The sequence below is a fragment of the Hermetia illucens genome, chromosome 4, assembly GCF_905115235.1.
Source record: "Hermetia illucens chromosome 4, iHerIll2.2.curated.20191125, whole genome shotgun sequence".
NCBI classification, from domain to species: Eukaryota; Metazoa; Arthropoda; class Insecta; order Diptera; family Stratiomyidae; genus Hermetia; species Hermetia illucens.
Genome location: NC_051852.1, coordinates 95,425,881 through 95,451,785, shown reverse-complemented (window position 1 = coordinate 95,451,785; position 25,905 = coordinate 95,425,881). Strand labels below are relative to the sequence as shown.

The following is a 25,905-nucleotide window of genomic DNA, read 5'->3' as shown; positions in this document are numbered from 1 at the left end:
GAACGCATTTATCCGAAACGTATGACTTAACACGATCATTTTGTTTTTAACAATATTGTATGCAATTGCTTGGTCGGCCTGTTGCAGGATCTGTCATCAAGAGAGATAAGGTAGAAGTTTGCATAGTGGAATAACTTCAATTATACTTTATTTATCTCTTTCCCTGGTCTCAGCATTTTATTTTTGGTTTACTGAGGATAGTACAAAGTACGTTGCCTCAAACCATTCTCCTTTACTTGAGCTTGGAATCAGCATGCGGGAGTTTGGTCCTTTATTTTAACCTATTTCAAGTGATTATGATTGTTATGAATTTGAGAGAAAAAAACAAAAAAACTTTTCTTTAAAAAAATAAAATAGCCAATTTTCAACCCGTCAACCCCATGGAAACTTAGAAGCAGTTTACAACAAGAAAAATGTGATTTTTTTAATATCTTGCATTTCTTACTATTTCACATCTGCGCTGCATAGATTCAACTAAGTTTATTATTACATCTACATGTCTATTGGAATTGTGAGTCATTCTCTTTGGAGAGCAGCTGCTTTAGGAAAGTTTGAGTTCGATTACGTCGGTCTAATTCTTTCCAAATGTGCTCAATGGGAATAAGGTCACGACTTTGGGAAGGCTAGGTTATTTTTGTAACTTGGTTATGTTTTAGTCAATTCTGAGCGAACTTCGAAATATGCTAAGGATGAAGAAACTTTTCGAATACATTCGCAAGTCCGGGTAATTTAGAGTGGATACTACTTATTTAATGTATTGTGACATTGGTTTCAACTTTACACTGCGACTCACCAACGCGGGTAAACCTGAGATGATACATAATCACAATGAAACAAAGCATGGAGTGGACTCTTTTGACCAACTATGTCAAAACGTGAACGCTAATAGAAAAACTCGAAGGTAGCCTATGTGCTTCTTGTACAACATGAAAACATAGTCTGCATAAATGCTTATGTGATTTACAGTCACAACTTCCATAAATAATATCAAGTGGCAGAGGAACAACTAAACAGGATGGACTTCATTATAAATTTACAAGATTGACTGGCAAAAGATTGGTTGATAAAAAGAAGCTCCCATTCTACACAAACACGATCTGTGATAGATAGAATCGCTCGCGTTATGAAGACATTAGATCCAGCAAAAATACCCAGTGAAGGAAGTACGGTACTTTCTGCAACAACAAACAAGTCGAGAAGCCGGAAGCTTGACGGTTTAGGTACGAAAGGTTTTTGTATTTCTTGGTACGTAGCACGTAATATATCCATATATATTATCCATCCACTCTCGGGAGATATTGACATTCACAGTTTTCAATTTTTAAAGAAGCATCAACTTTGACGTATTATAACTTTGTTAGTAATAGTGCGATTTCCACCAAATTTGGTAAAATCATGCTCTAAATTTTAGCCTGCATCACTGCAATTTTGTGGTGCTAGGATTTATTTAAAGGGGGGTTCCCAGCCAATTACAAAAAAATATACTAATATACTATTATTAACTTTATTTGAACAGATGTCGGTATGGAAGGTATTTCGGAGCCCAGGCACCATATAGTGGCAGCCTCCTAGTTAGTGGAAAGGACCCTTAAAGAAATGGTCACTTTCGACCCCCGCATTCCCCACCTTTCCAATAAATGTGAAAGCTAAGACCGGCTTCGAAAAGTACTAACCGAGACCTTTAATTTGATACCCCACATGGCTAGATTTGATGAAAAAAAAATTTACACCCCTTAAAAAAGAAGGAAAGCCAACCAATATGCGGAGAGCATAAGAAAAATGTGTGTACATTGAGTACCTAATTTTATTTTTTATTGTGATTTTTTACCCTTCCATCTGAAAAAGTGAGTCTTACACTAAGTATTTTGTATAACATTGATAAAGATCTAAACCCTAATTAATAAAGAAAAATTGATTGTTCTATACTTAAACTCTGGGTGACAAAAAAAATGTTGAAATATATAAAAAAATAAAAAGTCTACAAGCACTTCCCTTTCTTTACAAAGGAGCTTCCAAATGTTGGACCAGTACTACTCGTAAGAATAGGTAAACGTACATTGAAAATTTCTAACAGCAAAAACACAAAACCTTCGGATGCCACCAGCTCAGATACATACATCTTACGATTTCTCTAAAAACAGGAAGCGTCTTATCTTTTTTACCGTCATGGTAATTAAATAAGCACCTTATTCTCTGGTATTTTCTATTATTCTTCATTCATTCCCTTTTATCTAATGAAGTTCGCTCGAATGAATATAACTAATTTCAACAATTCGAAAAGTTCAGCTCCAGCCCAACGTTTCCTCTATAAGATCGACAGTTTGATTTCATTGAAATCGCAGTCTCAATTCAAATGAATGTACTCAAACACGCTCTTCAAAGCGAGCAAGCCTTGAGCACATATTTCAACAATAAAATCCATCTCTACACGTATCCACATTTCAACTGTGACGCTCAAAAGATTGCTGTGCAAACGCCATCGCCAAGAAAACATTGACGCGCATTAGAGCTCTCACCAGTCGAAGTCTCTGAAGTCATTTTTTCTTCTCCTTGTTTTCTAGCGTACGCGGACGATCGAGTGAAACGCTGCTGAGAGCAGATAACCGCATCTAAAGTGCTCGTTCCCGTACTGAGTATCTAATCTTGGGCCTGTTCTCCCAACAACCTTCCGCTCTAAATTCAAGTATTTCGCTCTTTCTGTAGTTTTTCCGCTCATGGTTGGTAGAGAAGCCGCGAGAGAAGCACAAAATGGCTATGGAGGTAGCCAACTTGCAACGAGTTCTAGCGAACAAGCGGCAGAAGTGTTTTCTCTCAGCTCGCGAACAACCACGAGTGTCCCGCTTCAAGTTTGTTCTCGACGCCGTCGCCAATTCAATTGAAACTCACTCGGCCGCAAATTGCATAGAACAATGGAGTATGAAGCCCAAGCGAAGGAGAGATCCCACACCAGGGTAAGTGCAAATCTAATTTAATAATTGCATCTGGGAAAAGTATCTAATCAGGTGAAATCTTGCCTCACAGAAAAGATGGTCCGACGAAGAGGTGAAGGTGCTCATCATTCTCTATCAGCAGAAAGAGCTGCTCTACAACGCTCAGCACCCTGACTACACGAACAGGGAGAAGAGGCTCCATGCCTACGACGAGATAACCGAGCGGTTGCGCTACATGCGCAAGACGATCACGACGGAAGAAGTTAAGGCCAAGATCGAGTTGCTAAGACGGCAATTTCTGGTTGAACTCAACAAGATACAGAGCGCCTACTACAGTGGCCGGTCCGCGCCGAGCGTCTGGTGGTTCAATAGCATGAAATTCATCCAGAGCCACCTGAAGAGGCGGAATACCGATGGTGTCGAGGCGACAACCCCGGAGGAAGAGTGCGAGCCCGAGCCCGAGCCGGAATATGTAAGTTGGCCGCAAGGTGTGCTTCTGCACTTTCTTTTCTATCTTTCTCCTATCAAAGTAATTTCTCCGACGTCTACTGTAGAATAGCTAACATCAATCGAGTTTAGCAGCAAATGAAATTCGTAATTTAGCTGCCCTGGAAAATGGCTCGTGTTCGATCTCTCACACATTCATTGCGAATTTTCTTTCCCACAGTCAGAGATGGAATCCTGACCCGCACTCGAGCTTTGCAAATCCTTAATGGATACATAAGTACAGATGTACGTATGCATGCACTGAAGCAGGGTATACACGCCTCTGTCTCGTTTTCCTTTAGCCGTTTTTTCACTGTTAATTCTTGGGTCATTTTCCAATGGCATCCTGCTCTATAGTTTTTTCCCAGTTTCTAAGCAAATTTCAAGCTAACTTAGTAATTATAATGGAGATTTCGGAGGCATCTTTCCTTTTTACCAACTTTTAGGGCCCAATCCCACTAATTACAGTCAGTTAGTTACCTTCCATTAGGAATAGTGTTTGGAGCGATTTCTCGTATTTGCTTTCTCTCGCTTTTAATGCGATTTGTTATAAAATTGAGGACTTTCGGGAGATGCAAAACAATCCCAGATGAGGTGCCATCGCGTCTACTTCGCGTTGAATAGCAAAAATACAATTTGCCTGGTGGATTGAGTTTTGTACCTGAATGTCAAACCCTAATTACCCGAGTGTCCCCTCGCATGTCTCTGCCGACCCTTTTCGATGAACTAACTGCATCGAGTATTTACGCACGGAGCATGCACATGTAAGACGACAGTACGGTGTCGTTGCATTCATTCAGTGCTCGATCCCTTCACGGTATCGTCTCAGTACTGCACACCCAACGAGCAGTTTGCCGTTCGTGTACCTACTTGTCATCGTTCGGACTCACGAACTGCTAACGCTTGCGAACGAACGGTTGTCATATCGGTGAGCCGGGCATCTGCTTCCTGGAAGGAGGCCTCGGCGGATTTGTTTTGCTCAGTTCAGCCGAAGTTCTAGTCAACAAATTAATTAATTAAGTGAAAAAGTGCGAAAAAACGAAAATGAAGTGCAGTGTGTTTGGGTGTAGTACAGTTCAACGCAAGGTACCCATTGGTCTTTCCTTTTTTCGGTAAGTACGCTTGGAAAAATGTGTGTGCCTAAATGTCACACTCTGGCCATTTACAATGCACGTTTTGGGTGCCTTTGAGTGAAGTTTGGTTTGGTGAAATATCTGCTTTTCTTGTAGGTTTCCTAAAGATGAGCGCCTGAGGGCGAGATGGCTTAAAGCCATCGGACGGGAGGGCTGGAATCCTGATTATAACAGAAGAGTTTGTGCTTTGCATTTCGACACGAAGGATTTGGTGATGTGTGGCAGTCGCAAGCGGCTGGTGGGCAACGCTGTTCCTAAATATGTGAACTTGAAAAAACCAAATGGCGGGAAAGCGTTCGGCGGTAAGATAACCAAGGTAAGCTGAAGTATCTTTCTCCACCTTAGTATGTATGAGTATGTAGGGCAGTAAGTCGCAACCGTAGTCTAACAGTATGTAGCTCGACGTTTCATTGGTTCAAGTCAAAGAGGAAAGCGGCAAACTGAAGTCACAATTGAGCTACACACTTGAGTTTGTTTACCTTTCTTGACGCGTGAACCGTAAGGACTTGCTTTCGAAAATGTAGCATTGAGGGCCAGTTCCAATCAAAATTGGATGAATGTATTTTAAATGTACTGTACAATGGAAATTAGGAAGAAATATACAGTTTTTGATTTGATTCTACCAAGTGTTATCGTCTTGGGGGGAGAATGGGTGGGTTCACCTACAATTCTTATTCCTATATCCTTGAAGGAGCTTTTAATATGTAGGTCAGCATAAGTGCCGGTTATCCGCGGAAATGGATGGCTCAGCAGCCGCGGATAGAAAACTTTCACGGGTAATCTGGACATTTTTTGAAAATAAATGATAGTCGCAGTAGGTTCAAGAATAAATTAAACATTGTATATATCTATGTGAATAGTTTCTAAAGTTTTCATAAAAATATTCATCATTTTGTTTTGATTGGCATGGTGGGACCGAACATGCGTTCATGAGTGACAGTGATTTTGATGGTGAGACAACTGAATTTCCAGATTTGAAACAAGGCACCGTCGGCAGAAATCACGTTTTCCAGGTATATAAATTGATCGACACTTATGGTTCGCTCTCCATTAACGCAGGTTGAGAGACCCCTTAGACTGAGAGCTTCCATTTTGTGCGTGTTTAGCTTCAATCCAACTCTACTTGCCTCGTTTTCGAAATCCATAGCCATTTGGTTAAGGACCAAGACCCGGCGAGTGAGCAAACAAATATCATCAGCGTAGTTGAGGTATTTGAGGAAAGATGTCATGATCCATTGAACTCCTCCACAACGTCTGGACGAGGAATGAAGAACGTCACCGATACAAGAGGAAATAATATCGGTGAAACCTTAGCGAACCCTTAGCGGACTCTACTTTGAATTGAGATTTTATATCGATGCCGCACATGACATTTTGCGCTATCATATGTCGCTCTGTCAATAATTATTAGTTTCTCCGAAATGGGCCTCCTTGTTAGAATGTGCCAGATACACTGCCTGTTTACGCTGTCGAAAGCAAGTGAAGCGAAGATATATGCGCGTTATGTTCCAAAGTAATATGAAGGGTGTTGATGTTGTCAATGCAGGAAGATGGGGATCAGGAACCAGCATGCGCGTATCCCTGATACGATCTAGGATTATTTTAGCTACTATCTTTGAGGCAGCAAGGAGCGCGCAGATACCGTTCCAATTATTACACTCGGATTCCCTTCTTTGAGATCTTAATGATCATCCCTTTCTTCCACTCTCTGAGCAAAGTCTCGGATTCCCAAGATACGAGCGGGAGTAGCAGGTCTGCAGTAACTTCAAGTTCAACGATAAATAACTTTGTGGGGAGACCGTCAAATCCAGCGGTTTTACTCCATTTGAATGCTTTGATGCCCGAGATGATTTCCGCATGTTATGATGACTAGTAATTTCATCTACAAGAGGGAGAAACCAGTTACCGGGCCAAGAGAGCGCAAGTTACGGTAGCCGTCAGAAGCATAAAAATGTTTGTCAGTATTCTTTGATTCACAGATAAAACACTTTTTCTTCTTTTGAGATTTCAACACAATTTTGTCATAGTGGGACAAAATAGGTATTGAATACGCGCTAGTGTTGCTTTATGGCTGCTTTAGTTGGCAGGACTGCCAACTCGGCGATATTTTGATTGTTGCGCGGTTCAGCAAAAATCCCACACGGTTGGAAATCAGATTTTTCTCTGTTTCGGCAGGATGCGCAGCAAGGTGTATATGGTTTCACCCTGCTATTTTTTTTGCAAAACTTCTACGCGTAGGCCAGTTGCTCCCTGTACTTTTCGAGTTCGCAGACCTTTGCTTGCTTTTTCTGTCTGTGAAGTCGCTTCTACACTCGACGGAGTTGGTAATAATCTTTGAGATTACAGTATTCTTTCGTTCCGTTGCTAGTTCACATTCATCGTCGAATCAGCCGTTCCGATTTTTTAAAGACTGGGCCAAAAATGTGGTCGTATCAATGACAGAGTTCTTCACGTGACTCAAGATCATTTGTCGATGCTTCATCCCCAGGACCTCCGTTAACTATGGTTACTGCGGCATCCATTTCCTCCTTATAGGTCTTGCGGAAGGCTTTTTTGTGGATGGCTTTATTGCTCACTCTTACCTGGTTGTCACAGGGGATTCTAGACAGTGTTGTAATTCCAGCCCGGAACACTATGCCGAGACAGTCATTCAAGTTTATATTTCCTCCTATAATAATAATAATCGTTGGCACAACAATCCATATTGGATCAGGGCCTTGAAGTGTGTTAGAGCACTTCATTCAAGACCGTAACGGTACACTACAGTAGACTGTAGGAGACAATGTGGTCAGCATTGCGCTCGCCCGAGATTATTACCCCGATTTGACTCAGGTACTCATTCACAGCTGAGTCGACTGGTATCCGACGTCAAATCACGATACAAATCTCTCTGCCACCAGCGAGATTTGAACCGCGACCTTCCGTACGACAGCCTAGTGCTCTAACCACTCAGCTATCCGGACATATTCCTCCTATAGGTTTCATTATCCATGAAGGCTGAGATGTGGCAGCGTGGTCAATTTTGTTGAAACTAGTTCCATCTGGTAGATTCACGTTTGTTAGTGGACCGCTTTCCACCCAAACCAGTCAATCAATAAGAAACATTATCTAGTTGCATTCGCATTTTTATGACCTTCGGATGAATGATGTTCTTTTTGTTCCCAAGGAGCAATTGGAAAATTTCATTGCCCGTCATTGCCCCACTCTAAAGTCGGAAATATTCATGTTTAGATCGCCACGACTCATATCGAATGGCGATAAATACCAAGTGTGCCAACTTACCTCTAGTTGCACCAAATCAAACTCTAAGTTGTCGCTGTCACCGTTTATACACTTTATTTCACTTTTCTACAACTTTCCCCACAAATTTGCATTAGTGGTCATTCCAAAACAATACACAATGCCCCTGCTTAACATTTCTTTCAAAGATTTATTCAACAATGTTTATCTATCGATGCTATTCTTCCAGTGATGGATTTCCTTAAATTATAGGTTTCCATCAGTCTCGTACTTTACCAAAATGATGAATGTACGAACACGAATGTGGAGTGCCACGTCAATTTTTTTGCAAATGGCGAGTGAGTTTTCGTTAGCGCGAGTTACAGATTCATACCATTTTACACGATCGATGCGATCCGCGATTCTGTGTATTTCGAATGTGAACATGATGTGTTACGTCACTGATGCAACGCTTTCATTACCGCGAGGCGCCGTTAATTATTTTCAATAGTCGGGCAACGCTCAGAAAGTAGACGAGATTCCGGTACATTTTTGGAATCTTTTTTCATTGAAATATCCCCTTTCCAATGAAATATGTGTATATGAGTAATTGATTTAGTTTCTGGTTCTTGTGGGATATTCTTCCCGCTTCTTCGTAAAATTTTTCCCATGTCGTGATATCATGGTCATGATCTATCCCCCCCCATATCCTGATATGATCATAATTATTTCTATCTAGTTTACCCACAAAAGCTCTGTGGCCATAAGAAGCCTCTCCATAATTTGGAGCTATGGGTTCATATGTTCATTATCTTGCTGGATGAATTCGATGACGATTGAATTTAGTCCGGAGGAAACAGAATTTGTCCCCAAAACTACTTCACATTGCTCTTTTTTTCTTAATTCTAAATTCTCTTAATTCTTATCAAATTTCCAGCCTCACAGACAGAGAAACAATCCCAGACCAAAATGGAGCTACCATGTTGTTCGCCGGTTGGAACCATGAAATCTGTCATCGCATTTTCTTCGGCCCTACGATGAAGTATTGAAACCTGATAAAATGATTTGTGTCGTGAATAAACACCGAATCGAAATCGAAACACCGTTTCACACTTGTTCGCAGCGATCGATCCCAACCGAACCGAATGGAACCATATACGTGTGAAACGAGCTTTGCGTTCCTTTAAGTTATATTTTGACGAGTTCCATAACATGCTTAAGCAGCCCGCTCAAATGATTATTGATGATCACTGATGACTTTTCTAACTCTAGTTAATGCTTCACTCAAGTGATTGGTGGTAAGACTGCTTAAGGAGGAAAGAATAAGCCTATAAAGTATCTTGAAAAAAGTGAGCGAAGTAACGGAGACATTTGTATGGATTCTGCTTAGAGATGAATATAATTTTGCGATTAGTCTCTAGAGGGTTGTGCTGGGGTGGGTCAATCAGAAGTTAACCTTTCGCGCGGATCGCTAAACATCATTTAGGACTTATTATCCCTCATTAAGGAAAGGGTACTAACTGCCATGAGAAATTCGGAAGATAATGTGACCCAAAATACTTGCTATTAGAAATTAGCATTAGGATATGAGCAAGCAAAACTTTAAAGTCACCTGACACATTTAATACCTGTAGATCACGCATTGCAGACGATTTGCCGAAGCTTGTGTTGATATTCAGTGGCAAACCTTCAGGCGATCCTTATTGGCTCGTGAAGAGCAAGCACTCGCACTTGCGGAGGCGTAATCGTCATCACAGAGCGCTGAAAGAGAAATTAGCGTTGGAATTATTATCACTTTTAAACCGACCAATACGCGGGATTGATAGAACTTGTAAGTTTCTGAGAACTGAGAAGAGAGGGAAGAAAGACAATTTCTTACTGGTCCAGAATTTTCTCAGGCCCGAAATAGAGATACACTAAGAAATGCTATACGGATAATATTGTCACCGGGATTTTCTCTCCACGCTCCTGATATTTTCTCGCCGTCCAAGGAGTTTTTCCGATTACTATTATTTTTTGGATAACGTAAGCTACCGCTGAAGCAATAATAGAAGTGGTAGTTGGTCGCACTAGGCGTTTACCTTTAGTGTGCCATATAAACACGAATCGAAGGAAAACGGTTTTTTCGCAATAATTTTTTCCCCATTAATGGTCAAATTGTCAGAATATTAAAAACTTCTCATAGAATGAAGTACAATTTACGATCAAATTTGTGATTAAAATACATCAGTAATGCCGATTCCCTCTTTAAAATTAACATTTCTTCTACAATTCTAATTATCGCTTTCACAATGGATAGCAAACACAGATGCTTCTTGCTAAATGAAAATTAGTGATGCTCATTTCAAGTTGTTAAACCTGAATCCTGTTTCGGGTATTACAAAGATAAAAACTAACCTTCTCTTTTTTTCATTACAGACTGAATTTCCTCATACCAATGGAATATCCGTTAGTAAACGAATTGTGCAGAAGAAGCTATTGAAAACTGTAAGTCCAATTTATGTTGCTAACATGAAACTTTTCTAAAAGTACTTCTTGTAGCCATCACCGCCTCCCTATATTGAAAATGGATATAGTCCTATTCCTGGACCGTCGAGTTCTCCTGAAGAACAGGGAGTGGTAAGTTAAATGCAAATTGAACATAATTGAACAAATAAAACATAACACGTTTTTCACAGAGATATGTACCTATGTCAGAAGGAAGTTTTGAATCGCGAAGTAGTTCACCGCGGAACGTGGTTTCAACCAGTGGACCCAAGGTAAATATTTTTAAAAATACTCAAAAATGTCCACCCATGTTTGTAAAATTAAATATATAATGAATCTGTTTTGCCCTGAACCAGAAATTATTTGTAATATATTTTTAATTGAGGGCAATTTAGCCAAACATCAATGATCAGTCAGAAGAGAAGATAAAAGCACCAAAAAGGAAGGATCAGTCATTTCAAAACAATCTCGCTATTTTTAAGTGCTGGTCAGCAATTAGCGAACGGATACTTGACTCTATTTTCTACGCTTTCTGACGTTACCCATCATTTTGAAAAGCGCGTGCCTGTTCTACATTGTCGACTTATAGACCAGCAGTTTAATTTAGAATCTAAAGTGGATGAAAGATAAAAGTTATACAAGATTACTGTGCTTTTTTATTCAACCGTAATATCCTATCCTTAGTTGTATTCTTTAAATTTATCTGCAACTTGTTGAAGCTAGTGCAAGCAAACCTTGTAAAGCCATTATTACATATATATATTTATCTAAATTTGCTTTCCAGAAGAAGCCAAAGCTATCCCGCAAGGAGCTCCGATATCAAACTGACGCTGCTCTACTTCAATTTCTTGAACAAGCCAGCGATAACTCAGCCAAAAAAACTACTGAACAAGCTTTTGGCGAATTTATTGCCAACGAATTGGAAAAAATCCAGTGCATCGATATACGAGAGGAAGTTAAGTGGGAGATCCAACTTGCAATTAGGAAAGGAATCCAACAGGCTCTACAGACAAATACACATTCATCTCTCTGTACAGTACCGCCGAACCAAATGGAAATGGAGTCTCCTTCGAAAGAATATTTTATAATAAATAATGTTGAGTGAATTTATCAACTGTGACGTCTGAACGAGTATTATTAATTAGGTTGATAAGATTGAGTAAGGTTTATTTTTAACGTTTCTAACAATAATTGCTTAAAAGTGCGGAGCATAATTGTAAAATTTCTGACTGTAATAAAATATGTATTAAACGGTGGAAAAACTGTTTATGGCGTTTTTTTTCTTCAAAAGAGAGTAGTGTTTGCCTGCATGTAGGCGGAAAGGGGATTCAAATTTGTGTTTCATTTGAAGAAAGAACTGTACCGGATTCTATCGATAACAATTGAAACATAGTTACATTGTAGACCTCAAGAGACGAAGCATACAAGAAAAGAAGGACCCGATCGCGGGAGAAGTACAACATTGCCAAACAATGCCCTGGCTGGACAGCCTAAAATGGAGTATTATACTTATCAGCTTAGAAGTGCTCAAGGCATAGCTGTAATAAATGGTATCGAGGATAATGTTGACCTCGTAATTTTCGGCAATTTAAACTTGCAAGTTTTTTGCTGTTAAGCCAGTCTATAATGTAGCAAAGTCAAGCAAATGCCAGAATGCAGCAAAACGCCAAAAGCGGCTATCACACCTGATCTAACACTTACAATATGTCCTACATCGTAGAGTGTTATTATGGTATTAAATGTGGCAAAAAGTACTAAATAGAGATGTTATGATATTATTGGTACATTATTTTAGGAGGAGCTTGAAGAGCGCACATCTAAATACGAATGAAACGATACAATGAAAAGATCAAAACATTCATTCCCTTGTTATACATATCACACAAGAAAATGGACATAATCGGGTGCAACAAAAGAATTGGCACAGCAACGAATTGATTCTAATTAAAAAACCAACTAAATTAATGTCATGTTTACAGTTGCAATTATAAGACAACAATGCATAGAACTGGAAAGGTTTTGAATCACATCGGGAGAAATTTCTTGTCTAGCTTTCTAGAATCCCTTCCTGAACTTCAAATCTGAAAATTTTGGAGATGTGCTTCGTATGGACCTTGACCTATCTTTCTGGGGAAGCATATAGCGTCCACGTGGGACATTATACATATGTACAATAACCATTCTCGTGCTGAGAAGGAAATGTATTCGGGGTTATTACGATTGTTCTATGTCAAAGGTGTCGTTTTGAAATAAATTAAACAGGAGGACGTGTAGTCTGTGAATCTCCTTACGAATAGCAAGTGACGCCATTTTGTGTTGAGTTCAAAAGGGGGACTCGCCATACATCATTTTTTTACAGATTATTATCGTGTGGGGTAACAAATGAAAAGACTCAATTAGTTCTTTTCAAACTGGTCCCATATTTGATAGCCGGTGAACAGATCTCGTTCTCAGAACCTATCCAACTGAATAATCTGAAAAAAATCACAGTGGTGTATCTATTATAATATATCAATTCGTCAATAGCCCACCAAAGTGAACTCATATGAATGAGGGGTCGCAGGGAAACATTTCGTTTTAGTTTTTTTATCATTTATATGTCAATATCATTTACCTGAGACAGACTATGTATGCATTTATATGTATATGCTAATGAAGCTAGATTTAGATAGATATATTTGTACATTGAACAAGCAAATATTGAATATACGTACTTTAGATGTACATATGTATACTTTTATGCACGAAGTAAATCGGATTCTCACATAATATGAACACAAATCTTTATACCCGAAGCACCAGTTTCCGGAATTTCCATTTGTTTTTTCAGGTTCTAGTTAATAAATGAAAATCTATTCTCTTGGTCGCTTTGAAGCCCCAACTGGATCCCGCCACCATGCTTTGAGGTTGCATGTATGTGGTGAGTTTTAAGTTCCGCATTGACTTACTTATATCACCCTAATTTTACTTTTGCCATACCAAAAAATTGAATATTAAAGTCAAAGATTTTGATAGCACACTTTTTCAGACAGACAGGCTGTTTTCTCAGTTATGTTCGGAGATAAAAGGAATTTCTTTTGGCTGAGCGACTATAAAACTTGTTGCCAAATACTCGCATATGTTCTACAAGTGACCCTGTATGCCCGTATGTATTGTAGGTACTCATAAACTTCGACGGAAGAGGGTAGTCTAGGCCCCAGGTTCCCCGAAAGTATAAAATCTGGAAAATGCCGGTTGAACCAACACCAAAGCTCTACTACCAAACCGTATCTGCAAGTGGTGATCGTAGTAATTCTTTCTTAATTAAATACTGCAGACGGAGAAGTACGAGGACGAGTCTCCCGCGCTTAAAACCGGGATACATCGTACAAAGTGGTCCTCCATTTTGGGCTGTACGAAGCCACGAAAGGAGCCTTGGATGGAATGGACTTTATGGCGAACCCGGATGAACCCGGAAATGAAAACGAAATAAATATTTGTGCATTTTCTCATGGAACATGCGCTCCCTGTACAGACCAGATGTTGCTCAGTAGCTAGCCGATACCCTGTGCCATTAACATATAAGGCTGATGAACAGCGTTGCAAGAGATACGTTGGACAGGAACTGGTTTCCTGCAGAAGAGCCACTACACCATATATTGTAGCGGACGATGCAGTAAACCATGTGCTACAACGGTGAAATTCGGGCACGGTTTGTTGACAGCCAACAGAGCCTATTTCAGCTTACAAAAACTGTTCCGCTCGAAACGTCTCCACCATAGGGTTAACGCTCTTACTGTACAATACAATGATCTTGCCAGTCCTCAGGTATTCCTCGGAAACTTGGGTTCTTAGCAAGAAAAATTTCGAACTCTTGGCCGCATTCGAAATTCGAAATCCTGCGAATAATTGTTGGCCCCCTACATGAGCCTACATAACGACGAAATCTATGAGTAATACCATGACCGTCAGGTTTGTGGATAGAATCTTGGTCAATAGGTTACGGTGGGCGGGTCACCTAATCGGTATGCATGAGGATGATCCCACCGAAAAGTCTATAAGGGCAATATCTATGGTAGAAAAAGAAGACGAGGCAGAGCATGCCTGAGATGGAGCGATGGCGTAGGCCAGGACGCTAGACGCTTTTAGGGATATCGAATTGTGAGGACCTCGGCGCAAAACCGGGATGGTCTGGAGTTTCTAATTAAAGCAGGCCTAAACCGGATAACGGTTGTTGCGTCGTTGATGATGATGATGAACCCGGGTGGTCAAAGGGTAGTATAGGTTCCAGGGCGAAACATGGATTGTACCCACGATGGAGCATAAAACTTGGGAGACGTCTGCTGAATCAACACCAACAGCTCTATTACCAAACCCTATCTCTACCTCCACGTGGTGACGGCTGGGAGGTCTTTCTTAACGAAAAACTGTAGACGGAGAAGGATGAAGGCGAGTCTTCCCTGTCCCAATATAGGGCTGAGGTAACAGGGTTGTAGGAGATGCATTGGACAGGCACCGGTTTCCATATTATAGTGGCCATCCAGTGAACCATGTGTTCGGAGTAGCTTTCTTAGTCAGCCACAAAATAAAACCTGCTGTTATCGGCTTTGAAAACATAAGCGAACGGCTATGCACTCTGCGTTTGCGAGGCAAATTTAGAGATATAAACCTCATTAACGTTCACGCTCCTACAGAGGAGAATGCAGAGTCGGAGAAGGAAACCTTCTACGAGACAGTAGAACGAACGAAAGCCCTCCGCCACACATATAAGAGGGAAATGGATGCCGCAATAACCGCAGTCAATAGAGATCCTGGAAATGAAGCATCAACAAATGATCTTCACAATCACATGAAGAACGTTATCATAAATACGATTACAAATATACTTGGTCTGAGCAGCGAAAAGAGTCGGAACGGCTGGTTTGACGATGAATGTAAGCTTGCAACGGAACGGAAGAATGCGCATACCGAGTAATGTTGCATTCTCAAAGGAGAACTTGTCACAAACTCCGCGAGCGGAGAAGCGACTTGACTGTCGGAAAAGGAAGCCTGGAGAATGAACAAGTCGGTGAACTAGAAAAGTACAAGGAGCAACCCCCACCAGGTGAACTACTGAACAACCAAAACATCGGCGAGTTGAAGGTCCGCCAACTGAAGACGACGGACAAATACTGCCACCACCAGTATAGAAGAAACAGTCCGTGCATTCATCGGCTTAAAAATTATAAGTTGCCAGGAGCCGATGGAATTACAGGGCGAATTGGTAAATATGAGGCGACCTATTACACCCAGGCGGTTCATCAACGTATGCTCGACGTGTGGGACAGGAATTAACGTATGCTCGACGTGTGGGACAAGGAATCAATGCTTGACGACTGGCAAACAGGCATTATCTGTCCCATACATAAAAAGAGGAATATCACGCAGTGCAGCAGCTATAGAGGTATCACTTTGCTGAATACCATCTATAAGATATCCTCCGTTATATTGCTTGGTCGGCTAGCCCTATACGCTCAGAACATAATTGGCCCATACCAAACAGTCTCTACATCCAGGCAAATCAGCACAAGATCAGATTTTCTCTGTGCAGCAAGCGATGGAAAAACTGTTGGAATATGGACACCAGTTGCACCATCTATTTATCGACTTTGAAGCCGCCTATGACAGCACTGTTAGGGTGAAACTGATCACGGCCATTAGAGAATTCGGTATCTCGACGAAAGCGATAAGACTGATTAGGTTGACCCTGACCAATGTGCGAGGCCCGATAAAGCACTCTTAAGACCATTCGACATCAACAACAGTCTAAGACAAGGGGTGCCGTATCATGCGTCCTTTTAACGTAGCCCTGGAGAAAGTAATCCGTGCTGCTGAGGTAAATGCGAGGGGTACGATCCTCTTTATAGTCCACCTATGCTGACGATATGCGATATCATTGAAGACCGAGGCGTGAGATCTTGGGCTGCACATCAACGAAGGCAAGACAAAATGTATGGGGGCAATGTTAGCATGAAAAACCAACCAACCAACAACATCAAACCGACCGGTCAAACGGAAGAATAAAGATAGGAGACTACAACTTTGAGACCGTTGATATTTCTCCTATTTAGGATCGAAAATCACAACCGATAACAGCTACGACGATGAAATCCGCGAACGGTTGTTGGTAGCCGGCAAAACCTACTTCAGCTTACAAAAATTATTCCGCTCGAAACGTCTCATCATAGGATCAAAACTCTTACTGCACAAGACAATGGTCTTGCCAGTCCTCATGTATTTCTCGGAGTCTTGGGTTCCTAGCAAGAAAAATTTCGAACTCTTGGCCGCATTCGAGAGAAGAATCCTCCGAAGAATTTTTGGCCCCTTACATGAAGATGGACGATTCCGTAGCCTACATAACGACGAAATCTATGAGCAATACCATGACCGTCCGGTTGTGGATAAAATCCGGCTCAATAGGTTACGGTGGGTGGGTCACCTAATCAGTATGGATGAGGATGATCCCACCCGGAAAGTCTATAAGGTCAGTATCTATGGTGGAAAAAGAAGACGAGGCAGACCCTGCCTAAGATGGAGCGATGGCGTAGGGCAGAACGCCAGACAGCTTTTAGAGATATCGAATTGGTGGACCTCGGCACAAACCCGGGATGTCTGGAGTTCCTTATTAAGCAGGCCTAGACCGGATAACGGTTGTTGCGCCGTTGATGATGATTCTACCAGTGATATTTATCACTGATGACTGTCGTCGAGCGGCGTTAGTTAGTTAGTTGTTAGTTAGTTTCGTGAATCCGTAAGGCTTCAACCGCCAAGATATTTATTATACATACTGCCTCGTCGGATGTCGTTCAGTAAGCGCAGGACACTAAGTCGATAAGCCGCTGCTATTTTTCATCTATTGTTGATATTAGCTAGTGCGGTTGCCCACACGGGTGCCACATACAACCGGATACCGGTTGTTGCGCCGTTGAAGATGATGATTATGAACCCGACAATGAAAACGGAATAAATATTTGAGAATTTTCTCATGGAACGTGCGCTCCCTGTACAGGCCAGATGTTGCTCAGCAGCTAGCCGATACCCTACTCCATTATAGGGCTGGTAAACAGCGTTGGAAGAGATACGTTGGACAGGGATCGGTTTTCTGGAGAAGAGCCACTACACCATATATTGTAGCGATGAAGCAGGAAACCATGCAGGAAACTATAAGCTGGTTCGATGATGAATGTAAGCTAGCAACAAGTGAAAGATTTAAGTTGAAAGGGATCCTTTCTACCCGTTTTCGTAATAAATACCACTGTTGTCCATCTCCATGCCTTTGGTATATATTCCAAGGCTATGCTGCCTTTTACCACTATTAGGAGAGATCATAAGATGATCTCAAGGCCTCTCTGAATTAGTGCTAGGAAAATGCCATCTACTCCGGGTGATTTCAGTGGTTTAAAGGTTCCTACTGTCCAGCTAACTCAAGCTAGTTTCCAATTCACCCTTTTTCCCCTTCTGTCTGGTCTTGGAGTGTGAGGCAGTATACTATTGCCTCCTGCCGTGGAGTAGGCCCCCGGGAAATGAGTTATGAGAAGCCGATGTATCCTGTTCTATCCATTTTCGGCAAATGTTGCATCTTCCTTCTTCAGACAGACAGATATTGTCTTGCCTTTGGCTATAGATGTTTCCCATTAAGAACCGGGGGTATTTTTAATCTTTATGTTATAGGTTATATGATTTTGTAGCATATCTTATATAGAAATAAATATGTAATTAAATTTTTTGAAAAAAATTGTCAGAAAGTACCCGCTTTTAGTATTGCTATTTTCGTAACTTTTTTTGGGTGAAAAAAAAAACATGCTCAAAGTAATTGTTGATTTTTTGTTGTTAGACAATAATTGCCCGAGAAGGTGAAGCCCTTATAATTAAAGTAAAAAGGCCCTGATCAGAGAGTTGTTAAGAAATTCAGCATCTCGCACTCCGATTCCGTAACACAAACCCCGTTGCAAGAAAGAAGGGTAGCGGGCATCCGAGGAAATCAACTGAGGTACCGGGCCGTCTGGTTGTCCTTATTGTGTATTGTGTAGATCCGTTTAAAATGGTGTCCTCATGTCACAAATTAGGCCAGAAACTTGTGGAAGTTGGGAGTCACGACAGGTACAACTAGGTTACATTATCTTGTTTTACATCTAGGCATGCAAAACCGATTGCCATTCGACGAACTCGATAGTCATTAACAACGTGATTACAATGACAGCAGCTAAATACTGTAATTTCTTATCGGAGTTTATGCTAAATCATTCTTGCGAAAAATTTAGACAACGATTAGACTTTCATACACGTCAATAAAAATTGACTGAAGTGGCATTACTGAAACTGGCCACTTTATGACAACTTTATTCAAAAAATGAAATTACACATCTAATTCTATATAAGATATGCTGCAAAATCATATATAACATAAAAATTAATAATACATTCGCTTCTTAACGGAAAACATCTTTCAAAACAACATGATCAGATCTAATATTCGCTATCCAGGTGTATACTAACATTCAAATAAGAAAAAAATCGTATTCGGAATTGAAAACATGAACACAAGAAAGTTCGTATTTACACTCGAAAATATGAATCCATTTGCATTCATGTTTGGAGAGAATACAATCGTATTGATATTCACTTGTGTGAATATGAAAATATTCGCTAATACGGATACGAATATATTCGTATTCATATTCATAGAAAATCATCGTACTAATAAATTCGTATGTACGAATTCAAATATGCATGGGGCAGAGTGACATGTTATACTCAAGGCATGATAGGTAGTTATCAGTAGCAGCTTTCAGGATCCCAATTAACGCGTAGGATTCACGAAGGATAGCAGCTCCCTCACTGTGCAGCTAGGGATCTATTTCAGGTCCTAAAAAAATGTTGGCTGAGGGTTTCGACCTGCTTTCTGCAGCTTCAGCAAAGCGAATTAGGGTATGTGACGAGTCCAGCAGCATGCTCTCCGTGCTGAACTCTCTCTCTCAGTTTTATGTTTAGTCCCAAATTTAACTTGGGATCGAGGATCACACCCAGATACTTTACATTGGAGAAAAGAGTCAATCTTTGTTCATTTAGTTGTGGAAGGTGGAATTTGGGTACCCTTGCCTTGATGGCAAGTAGCATCAACTCTGTTTTGTTTGTACTAGTTATGCCGAGTCTGCATCTAGCAATCCATGCCTTTCACTGATTGGATTATCCATTGAAGAAGCTGTTTATAGTCCAGTCGACTTTATTTTCGTTAATTGCCGAACCTCGTACGACTGGTGTTGCATACCTTCCAAGTAAGGTTCTGACTAACAATCGTTCTTGTTGGCGGGGTAGCAGATTCAAGGTTTTAACAAAAGATTCTATCCAGGAGCATGTAAAAAACTGGACGCTTCGGGTATAAAGGTTTTGTGTTCATCTTGTGTGAGAAATTTGCTATGCATGTTTTTTCATTTGTTTATAGCTAAAACTTAAAAATATGTCCAACTCCATCGTTTATATGAGTTCACTGATATGGTGATGATGTCATATACGTGTTAGTGCGATAAATTCATGTGAAATACAAAATTTTGATCGCCTATAACTTTGTTAGTAATAGCTCGATTTCCTTCAAATTATTATTATGAATTTCGCACTTCCAAAATGCATTGAAGGGGGGTTTCAGGTAAATTTATTATTGTTTATTATTAACTTTATTTGATTGGAATGTAGTGTGAGGCCTAGATTTTGTATAGATGCACGATTGTGAAATTTTTAAGATTTTACGGTTAGATGGGTTCTGAGGACGAGACTTTTTAGACTTTTTGGGGCGTACATTTGGAGTCCCCACTACCCTATGTTTTACGCAAATTCACAAATATTTATCACAAATACTAATCAAACCCTTTCATTTGATATCCCACACGGCCATATTCTGTGAAAAAAAATTACACCCCCTTTCGCATGTATGGGGAGTCGCCTTCAAACTCAACATAAAATGGCACTTGCTATATGTATCCATAGACCACAGGTTCTCATCAAATATCGTGACGGTAGCGTCAGCTATTTCCGAATAAATGGGGTGTGACAAACAGACAGACAGAGCACCGCGAATTCAGTAGGGAAGTCACTGAAGAAGCTTCGAGGAGAAAGAAGAGCAAAGCTCCAGAAAAACTCTCAGCGAAGCTACCTCAAGAAAGACCAGTGGTCGTCGCAGTGAAAGCTGACAAGGAAATGGAGGAATCCGAGTTGGTTCCTCCATGAAAACAAGAAAAGAAAAACTCAAAAGCGAACTCAACTCTTTGGAGATTTTACGCATAGTAAAAGTGGACTCTTCTCTGAAAGATCTAGGGAGAACGTAACGCGTATCAGGTAAACGCAGAAAGGCGAATTATTACTGATACTTGAACCCAATGAAAATAAGACGGATGACTTCCACAAAAAATCGAGGCGACGTTGAGTGAATAAGCAGATGTAAAGGTAAGTGAAAACGTTGCTATGATTGAGTGTAATGATTTATACGAGATCACCAGCAAGGCTGAGATTTGCGAAGCTCTATGGTTGCAACTGGGTTTACAATCTGTCAGAGAGGCAAATGTTATAATGATGAGAAAAGCTTATATACTCGAATTACACCAAACTTAGCGTTCGAAGTAACGATTGTCTGTTAACTTCGCGAGCAAATATCGCTAAGAAAATGATTAAAATGTCTGGAGTTTTGACAAGTAGCGAAAAACTGCACCAGCCTACATGACAGATCTGACTTATGTCGAAAGTACGGAGGGGTAGGACATTTTGTTAAAGATTGCGAATAGAAGCCCAACTTTCTCCTCTGTGGAAGCCCAAATATAATAGTAATGACTGTGCGCATATCACCAGGAGTGCCATGTGTGCAGTGTTTAAGAAGGCGTTATATGCAATGTGGAAATGAAGTTCATACAACTTAACCTTAACCATTACCAAGCGACACAGGATTTGCTTAGCCAGAGCATAAGAAGACAAGATCCACGTTGCGATTGTTTGTGAATATAAGGACTTGCAATTCGGCGTATGGACAAGCGGCAAGAGTGGAAAAGCTGCAATTTGGGAGGAAAATGGATTTACTCAAGCTAAGATAGCGGGGATATATATCTACAGTTGTTACGCTGCGCCAAGCCTCACCCGAGATGAGTACAAATCATTAATGGAAAGCTTGTTCCGAGATGCTTAATGCTTGTGCTGAACAATGGCGCAACACACACAAACAAACAGGGGGTCGCATACTTCTCGAAGCTTTCTCGCGCTTGAACATTATTTTGGCAAACATCGGAGGATAAAACATATTTCAAAGAGGAGAAATGGGTTCTATAATAGATGCCCTTGTTAAGGATCCGCAATGGGATGTTAGCGAGCATTATACGCGTAGCGATAACCAAGCCATTGTCTTTCAATTGGGGCGCACTATCTATACATGTAGGATGAACTTCCAAAAAAACTCGATAAAGAAACATTTTCGGAGGGCAATGTTCAAATTTCTTAGGGATTGCAATGGATATTGCTGCACAGATTCTGGAATGAATGCAGTTAGTTAGCTTGTGACGCTTCCTTTCTGCGTCCCAAGTCGCTGAACGACTTAACATCCTATTCCCTCAGAATATTAACGAACATTTTCCGATCAACCCCGATGAAGTACTAGAGATCAGTGATAAAATGATATTGGAAGCGCGCAAGAACATCAAAGTCAACAAGGCTTAGATGGAAGAAGGTATCCTCTCTGCATAGTGGAAGACAAAAATTGATGCTCATCCTGAAGCCAAACAAGCTACTAGGCGAACCTTCGTCGTATAGGCCAATAGCCCCCTTAAATACCATCGGTAAATTTTTCGAGCTGGTAATCTACACTAGGTTACTCTCATTCGCGGAAAAGCAGGGCGGTCTATCAGGGATAGATCAGTTTGGATTCCGAAAAGTAAAATCAATGATCGATGGCATCAATTTGGTGAGAAATCTGACGAAATCGACCATTGAAGGAAACAAATGTTGTGCGATGGTAACCCTCGACGTAAAAAATGCCTTCAACTCGGCGAGCTACTCTGTTGGGACCTTTGAGGTACCTTATATGTATTGTTCTCGAGTTTTTGATAGAAAGGTGGCTTTGTTGCGATTCAGATGAAGGCCCTAACGAATACCGAACAACCTGTGGTGTACCACAAGGATAATTTATTATGGCACATAATGTATAACGGAGTGCTAAGTTGCGTCTCCCTGGCGGTGCCACCGCCAGTGGATTAGCAGATGACATTAGAATTGTTATCATAGCAAGCCACGTTGATGTTGGTTACTTCGGTGTTATTGTATGTGGCACCCGTGTGGGCAACCGCACTAGGTAATATCAACAATAGAAGAAAAATAGTAGCGGCTTATCGACTTAGTGTCCTGCAAACATGCTGCGCTTACTGAACGACATCCGAGGCAGTATGTATAATAAATATATTGACGATTGAAGCCTCACGGATTCACGAAACTGGTGAAACTTACGCCGCTCGACGACAGTCAACAAGGGATTTATCACTGGTAGAATCATCATCAACGGCGCAACAACCGGTATCCGGTCTAGGCCTGCCTTAATAAGGAACTCGAGATATCGCGGTTTTGTGCCGAGGTTCACGAATTCGATATTCCTAAAAGCTGTCTGGCGTCCTGACCTACGCCATCGCTCCATCTTAGGCAGGGTCTGCCTCGTCTTCTTTTTCTACCATAGATATTGCCCTTATAGACTTTCCGGGTGGGATCATCCTCATCCATACGGATTAAGTGAACCGCCCACCGTAACCTGACAACCTGACAACACCGTGCGTCGATTTCCTCATCGTAGCTGTTACGGTTGTGATTTTCGATCCTAGATAGGAGAAATTATCAACGGTCTCAAAGTTGTATTCTCCTATCATTATTCTTCCTGTTTGACCAGTGCGGTTTGATGTTGTTGGTGGGTTGGTTTTCGATGCTGACGTTGCCACCATATACTTTGTCTTGCCTTCATTGACATCTGGATGAAGGCAACAATGGATGAGAGCAAGAACGTCGAAAGCTGGACTAAATGGATGGTAATGTGCGCCACAACTTGACACAGTTTCTGGGCGGACATGGTGGTTGTTGAGGGTACCTTCACCGATTTGATCATTATGATTCTCCGAACTGCCCGATTTGCAAGAACGTAACGGAGGATGCGGAGCATGTACTCTGCCACTGGCCAAGGTTCGTATCATACAGAAATGAAATGGAAGCGTTAGCCAATACCCACATATCAGCGGAAAACATTGTGGAGAATATGTTGAGTTCGATTGAGGTGAGGAAAGCGGTGGAACAACCCATAAAGAATATCCACGGAATACTACGCTAGAAGGAGTTTTACAATCACGAATAGCAGTGAAATACTGATCCAGCCCCGCGACGTAATAATATATGGCAGTTCTGCGGGGAGAGTGGATGGAGAAGGAGGTGGTTTTAGTGGGTAAAAGTCCCACATAACTGAATGACAGAATTCAGCGGTAGCTTGTGAAGCTTTCCGCCTACCTTTAAAAAAGAGACAGACATATAGACGGGGAGACAGACATTGAATCGATTTTAATAAGCTTTTGTTTCAAACAAAACCTTATAAAGGATTAACTCCTATGTCCCTTTTCGGTCGTGTCAAGCATACACAGCGTTCGGTATGCAGACGGGAGCTCCGGGTCTCCTTTTCCCTTGCTGGTCAGCGCGAATCTGGCCACCTACCAGCGACAAGGAAATATGCCTCCCTTCAAGCAAGCGTTGAACGCCCCAAGTAGCAACTCTGGTAGTTGACGGAACCCAAGTTTGTAAACTTCCATCGGATGCCATCAGGACCTGGCGCCTCCTTTTTTTTCGTGGTGAGAATCGCTTCTTCGAGCTCTCTCATTGTGAAAAGGGGCATTCCTCGACGCTTTCTGCGCTATTGACATCAACCCGTATAGGATGTCTGGGGAATAATGCCCTCACAATGCGGTCCATTTGGTCGGTACTTAGTATGCAGGGCTTTCGCAGAGCCCCGATTTTCCAGGTGACAAGTTTATAGTCAAGTCCCCACGGTTCCTCATCCACCGTGTTTAAGAACTTTTGCCAGCCACGAGCTTTGCTTTTATTTATCGCGCTTTTTTGCTGATCTATATGTTACCTTTATGGTTCATGAATCTTCGTTGCAGTGTAAACGTTGTGCCAAACGGTGATGCTATCTTTCAATAAATAATGGAATGTTAAGGCGAAAAAGAGGGAAATGGATTGGAAAAATAGCAAGTTAATTGAGGCTCCCGAAACCATGTAGTTTCCGCTCCTACGGTGAATAGGTTTGGCCTGAGGTAATGTGGCAAACAGTTCCAGGTCAGTGTCCTAGACGCAATAAGGGGTCTTTTAGCCTGTAGTCTGTGTGAGACAACAGTCCGGCACTTTGTGCATAAATGCGTTTCACCTCCCCATTTACATAGAATTTATAACTGCTGGTATTCCTACTCGTCTGCTCTCAGACATCCTGCCTATCCAGAGGACTATGGTTTTCCCTATTCTTTTGCAGATTAGGATATCTTGTGTCTCTGCAAGCGATATTTTAGGCTTCCAAAAATGCACATAGAGCAACTTCATATTTAACTGAATTCTTCTATATTGTTCTCCTTTAGGGGGTCATCCCGTGTGAAGACCGTTTTTCCTGGTTTTTTTTAGAATTTTTTTTGTGAAGAACTGGATAAAGATACAAACACGAATTTTTCACCATAGATTTACTAATATCTTGAGCGTCCACAGTAATTTTTCAGCCCAATCGCATAGTTGTTTATTGAAATACAGAGCGATTTATACACCCATCTCCAAAAAAGGGGTTTTTCTACTGCCACGCTAGAGGACGCTGCGATCATCTTACAGAAAAAAAGTGAACGGCATTTTAACGTACAGACTTAACTACAGTCCGCAAACTAGGATTATTAAAAAATATTAAAAGTGAAATTTTGGTGCCGTGTTAAACTTTTTTTTTGTGAATTTTGGTGTTTTTTCACCGCTTCTTCAATGAATAAAAGAAAAACTACTGAATGAATCGCAATTATCGTAGTTTGCGGCCCGTAGAAATATGTTCTGAATCAGTCGTGAAAATTTCAAAGAATTTGGTTGGATAGATTTTGGGCTATGATGGGAGCCGATTTTCAACATGTAGTTTCGAAAAAAACACATTTAAAAACCAGAATGCGATTTAAATTCATAAAATCTTAACTGACCATTAATCTGCTATACCTAATCCATAAACATTAGATTTCTTGAGGAAACACATGTACAGCCTTGGCTTCAATACTTTTCGCGAAGTAATTCGAATGTCATTCGGACCGATAAATACGGGCTTTATTACGGCGATCGGCATAAATGTGTCATGTGACTTATCACGTGTTTAACACATTTTTATCTGCAAAGGAACTACAGGGGGCAGCACATAGCTATTCTCACCGATAGCCAAGCAGCGATCAAGGCACTTAGGTCCAACCAGGTGAACTCTAAACTGGTATGGAATGCCTTGAGAGACTGAATACACTCGGCTCGTCCAACAAAGTCTGGATACTTTGGGTTCCAGGCCATGCTGGGTTGGAAGGCAACGAGGCAGCGGATGAACTAGCCAAGAAGGGAGGGATGCTTTACACAGGCCA

General features: G+C 41.1%; 1 protein-coding gene across 3 annotated transcripts; it reads left to right on the top strand.

Moving 5' to 3' along the window:
- The first annotated feature begins 1,827 nt into the window (after positions 1-1,827).
- Positions 1,828-11,522, top strand: LOC119656228 (peroxynitrite isomerase THAP4-like). 3 transcript variants are annotated; one of them, XM_038062631.1, is made up of 6 exons: positions 1,828-2,951; positions 3,022-3,402; positions 10,187-10,255; positions 10,310-10,387; positions 10,447-10,527; positions 11,043-11,522. In XM_038062631.1, the coding sequence occupies exons 1-6, from the start codon at positions 2,910-2,912 to the stop codon at positions 11,358-11,360; spliced, it is 969 nt and encodes a 322-aa protein (XP_037918559.1). In that variant the 5' UTR covers positions 1,828-2,909; the 3' UTR covers positions 11,361-11,522. The 3 variants fall into 3 exon arrangements, with proteins under 3 accessions (XP_037918559.1, XP_037918558.1, XP_037918560.1); XM_038062630.1 differs by having other exon boundaries at positions 1,839-2,951; positions 11,040-11,522; XM_038062632.1 differs by lacking the exons at positions 1,828-2,951; positions 3,022-3,402 and adding exons at positions 3,938-4,528; positions 4,646-4,865 and having other exon boundaries at positions 11,040-11,522.
- The last annotated feature ends 14,383 nt before the right edge of the window (positions 11,523-25,905 follow it).

What these genes read in the sequence shown, in the direction of transcription:
- LOC119656228 (XM_038062630.1), top strand. Translation starts at nt 2,910, where the DNA reads ATGGAGTATGAAGCCCAAGCGAAGGAGAGATCCCACACCAGG. An exon ending in CCGAGCCCGAGCCGGAATAT is followed by an intron (nt 3,403 to 10,186) that starts GTAAGTTGGCCG and finishes TTTTCATTACAG; the next exon opens with ACTGAATTTCCTCATACCAA. An exon ending in TTTCAACCAGTGGACCCAAG is followed by an intron (nt 10,528 to 11,039) that starts GTAAATATTTTT and finishes TTTGCTTTCCAG; the next exon opens with AAGAAGCCAAAGCTATCCCG.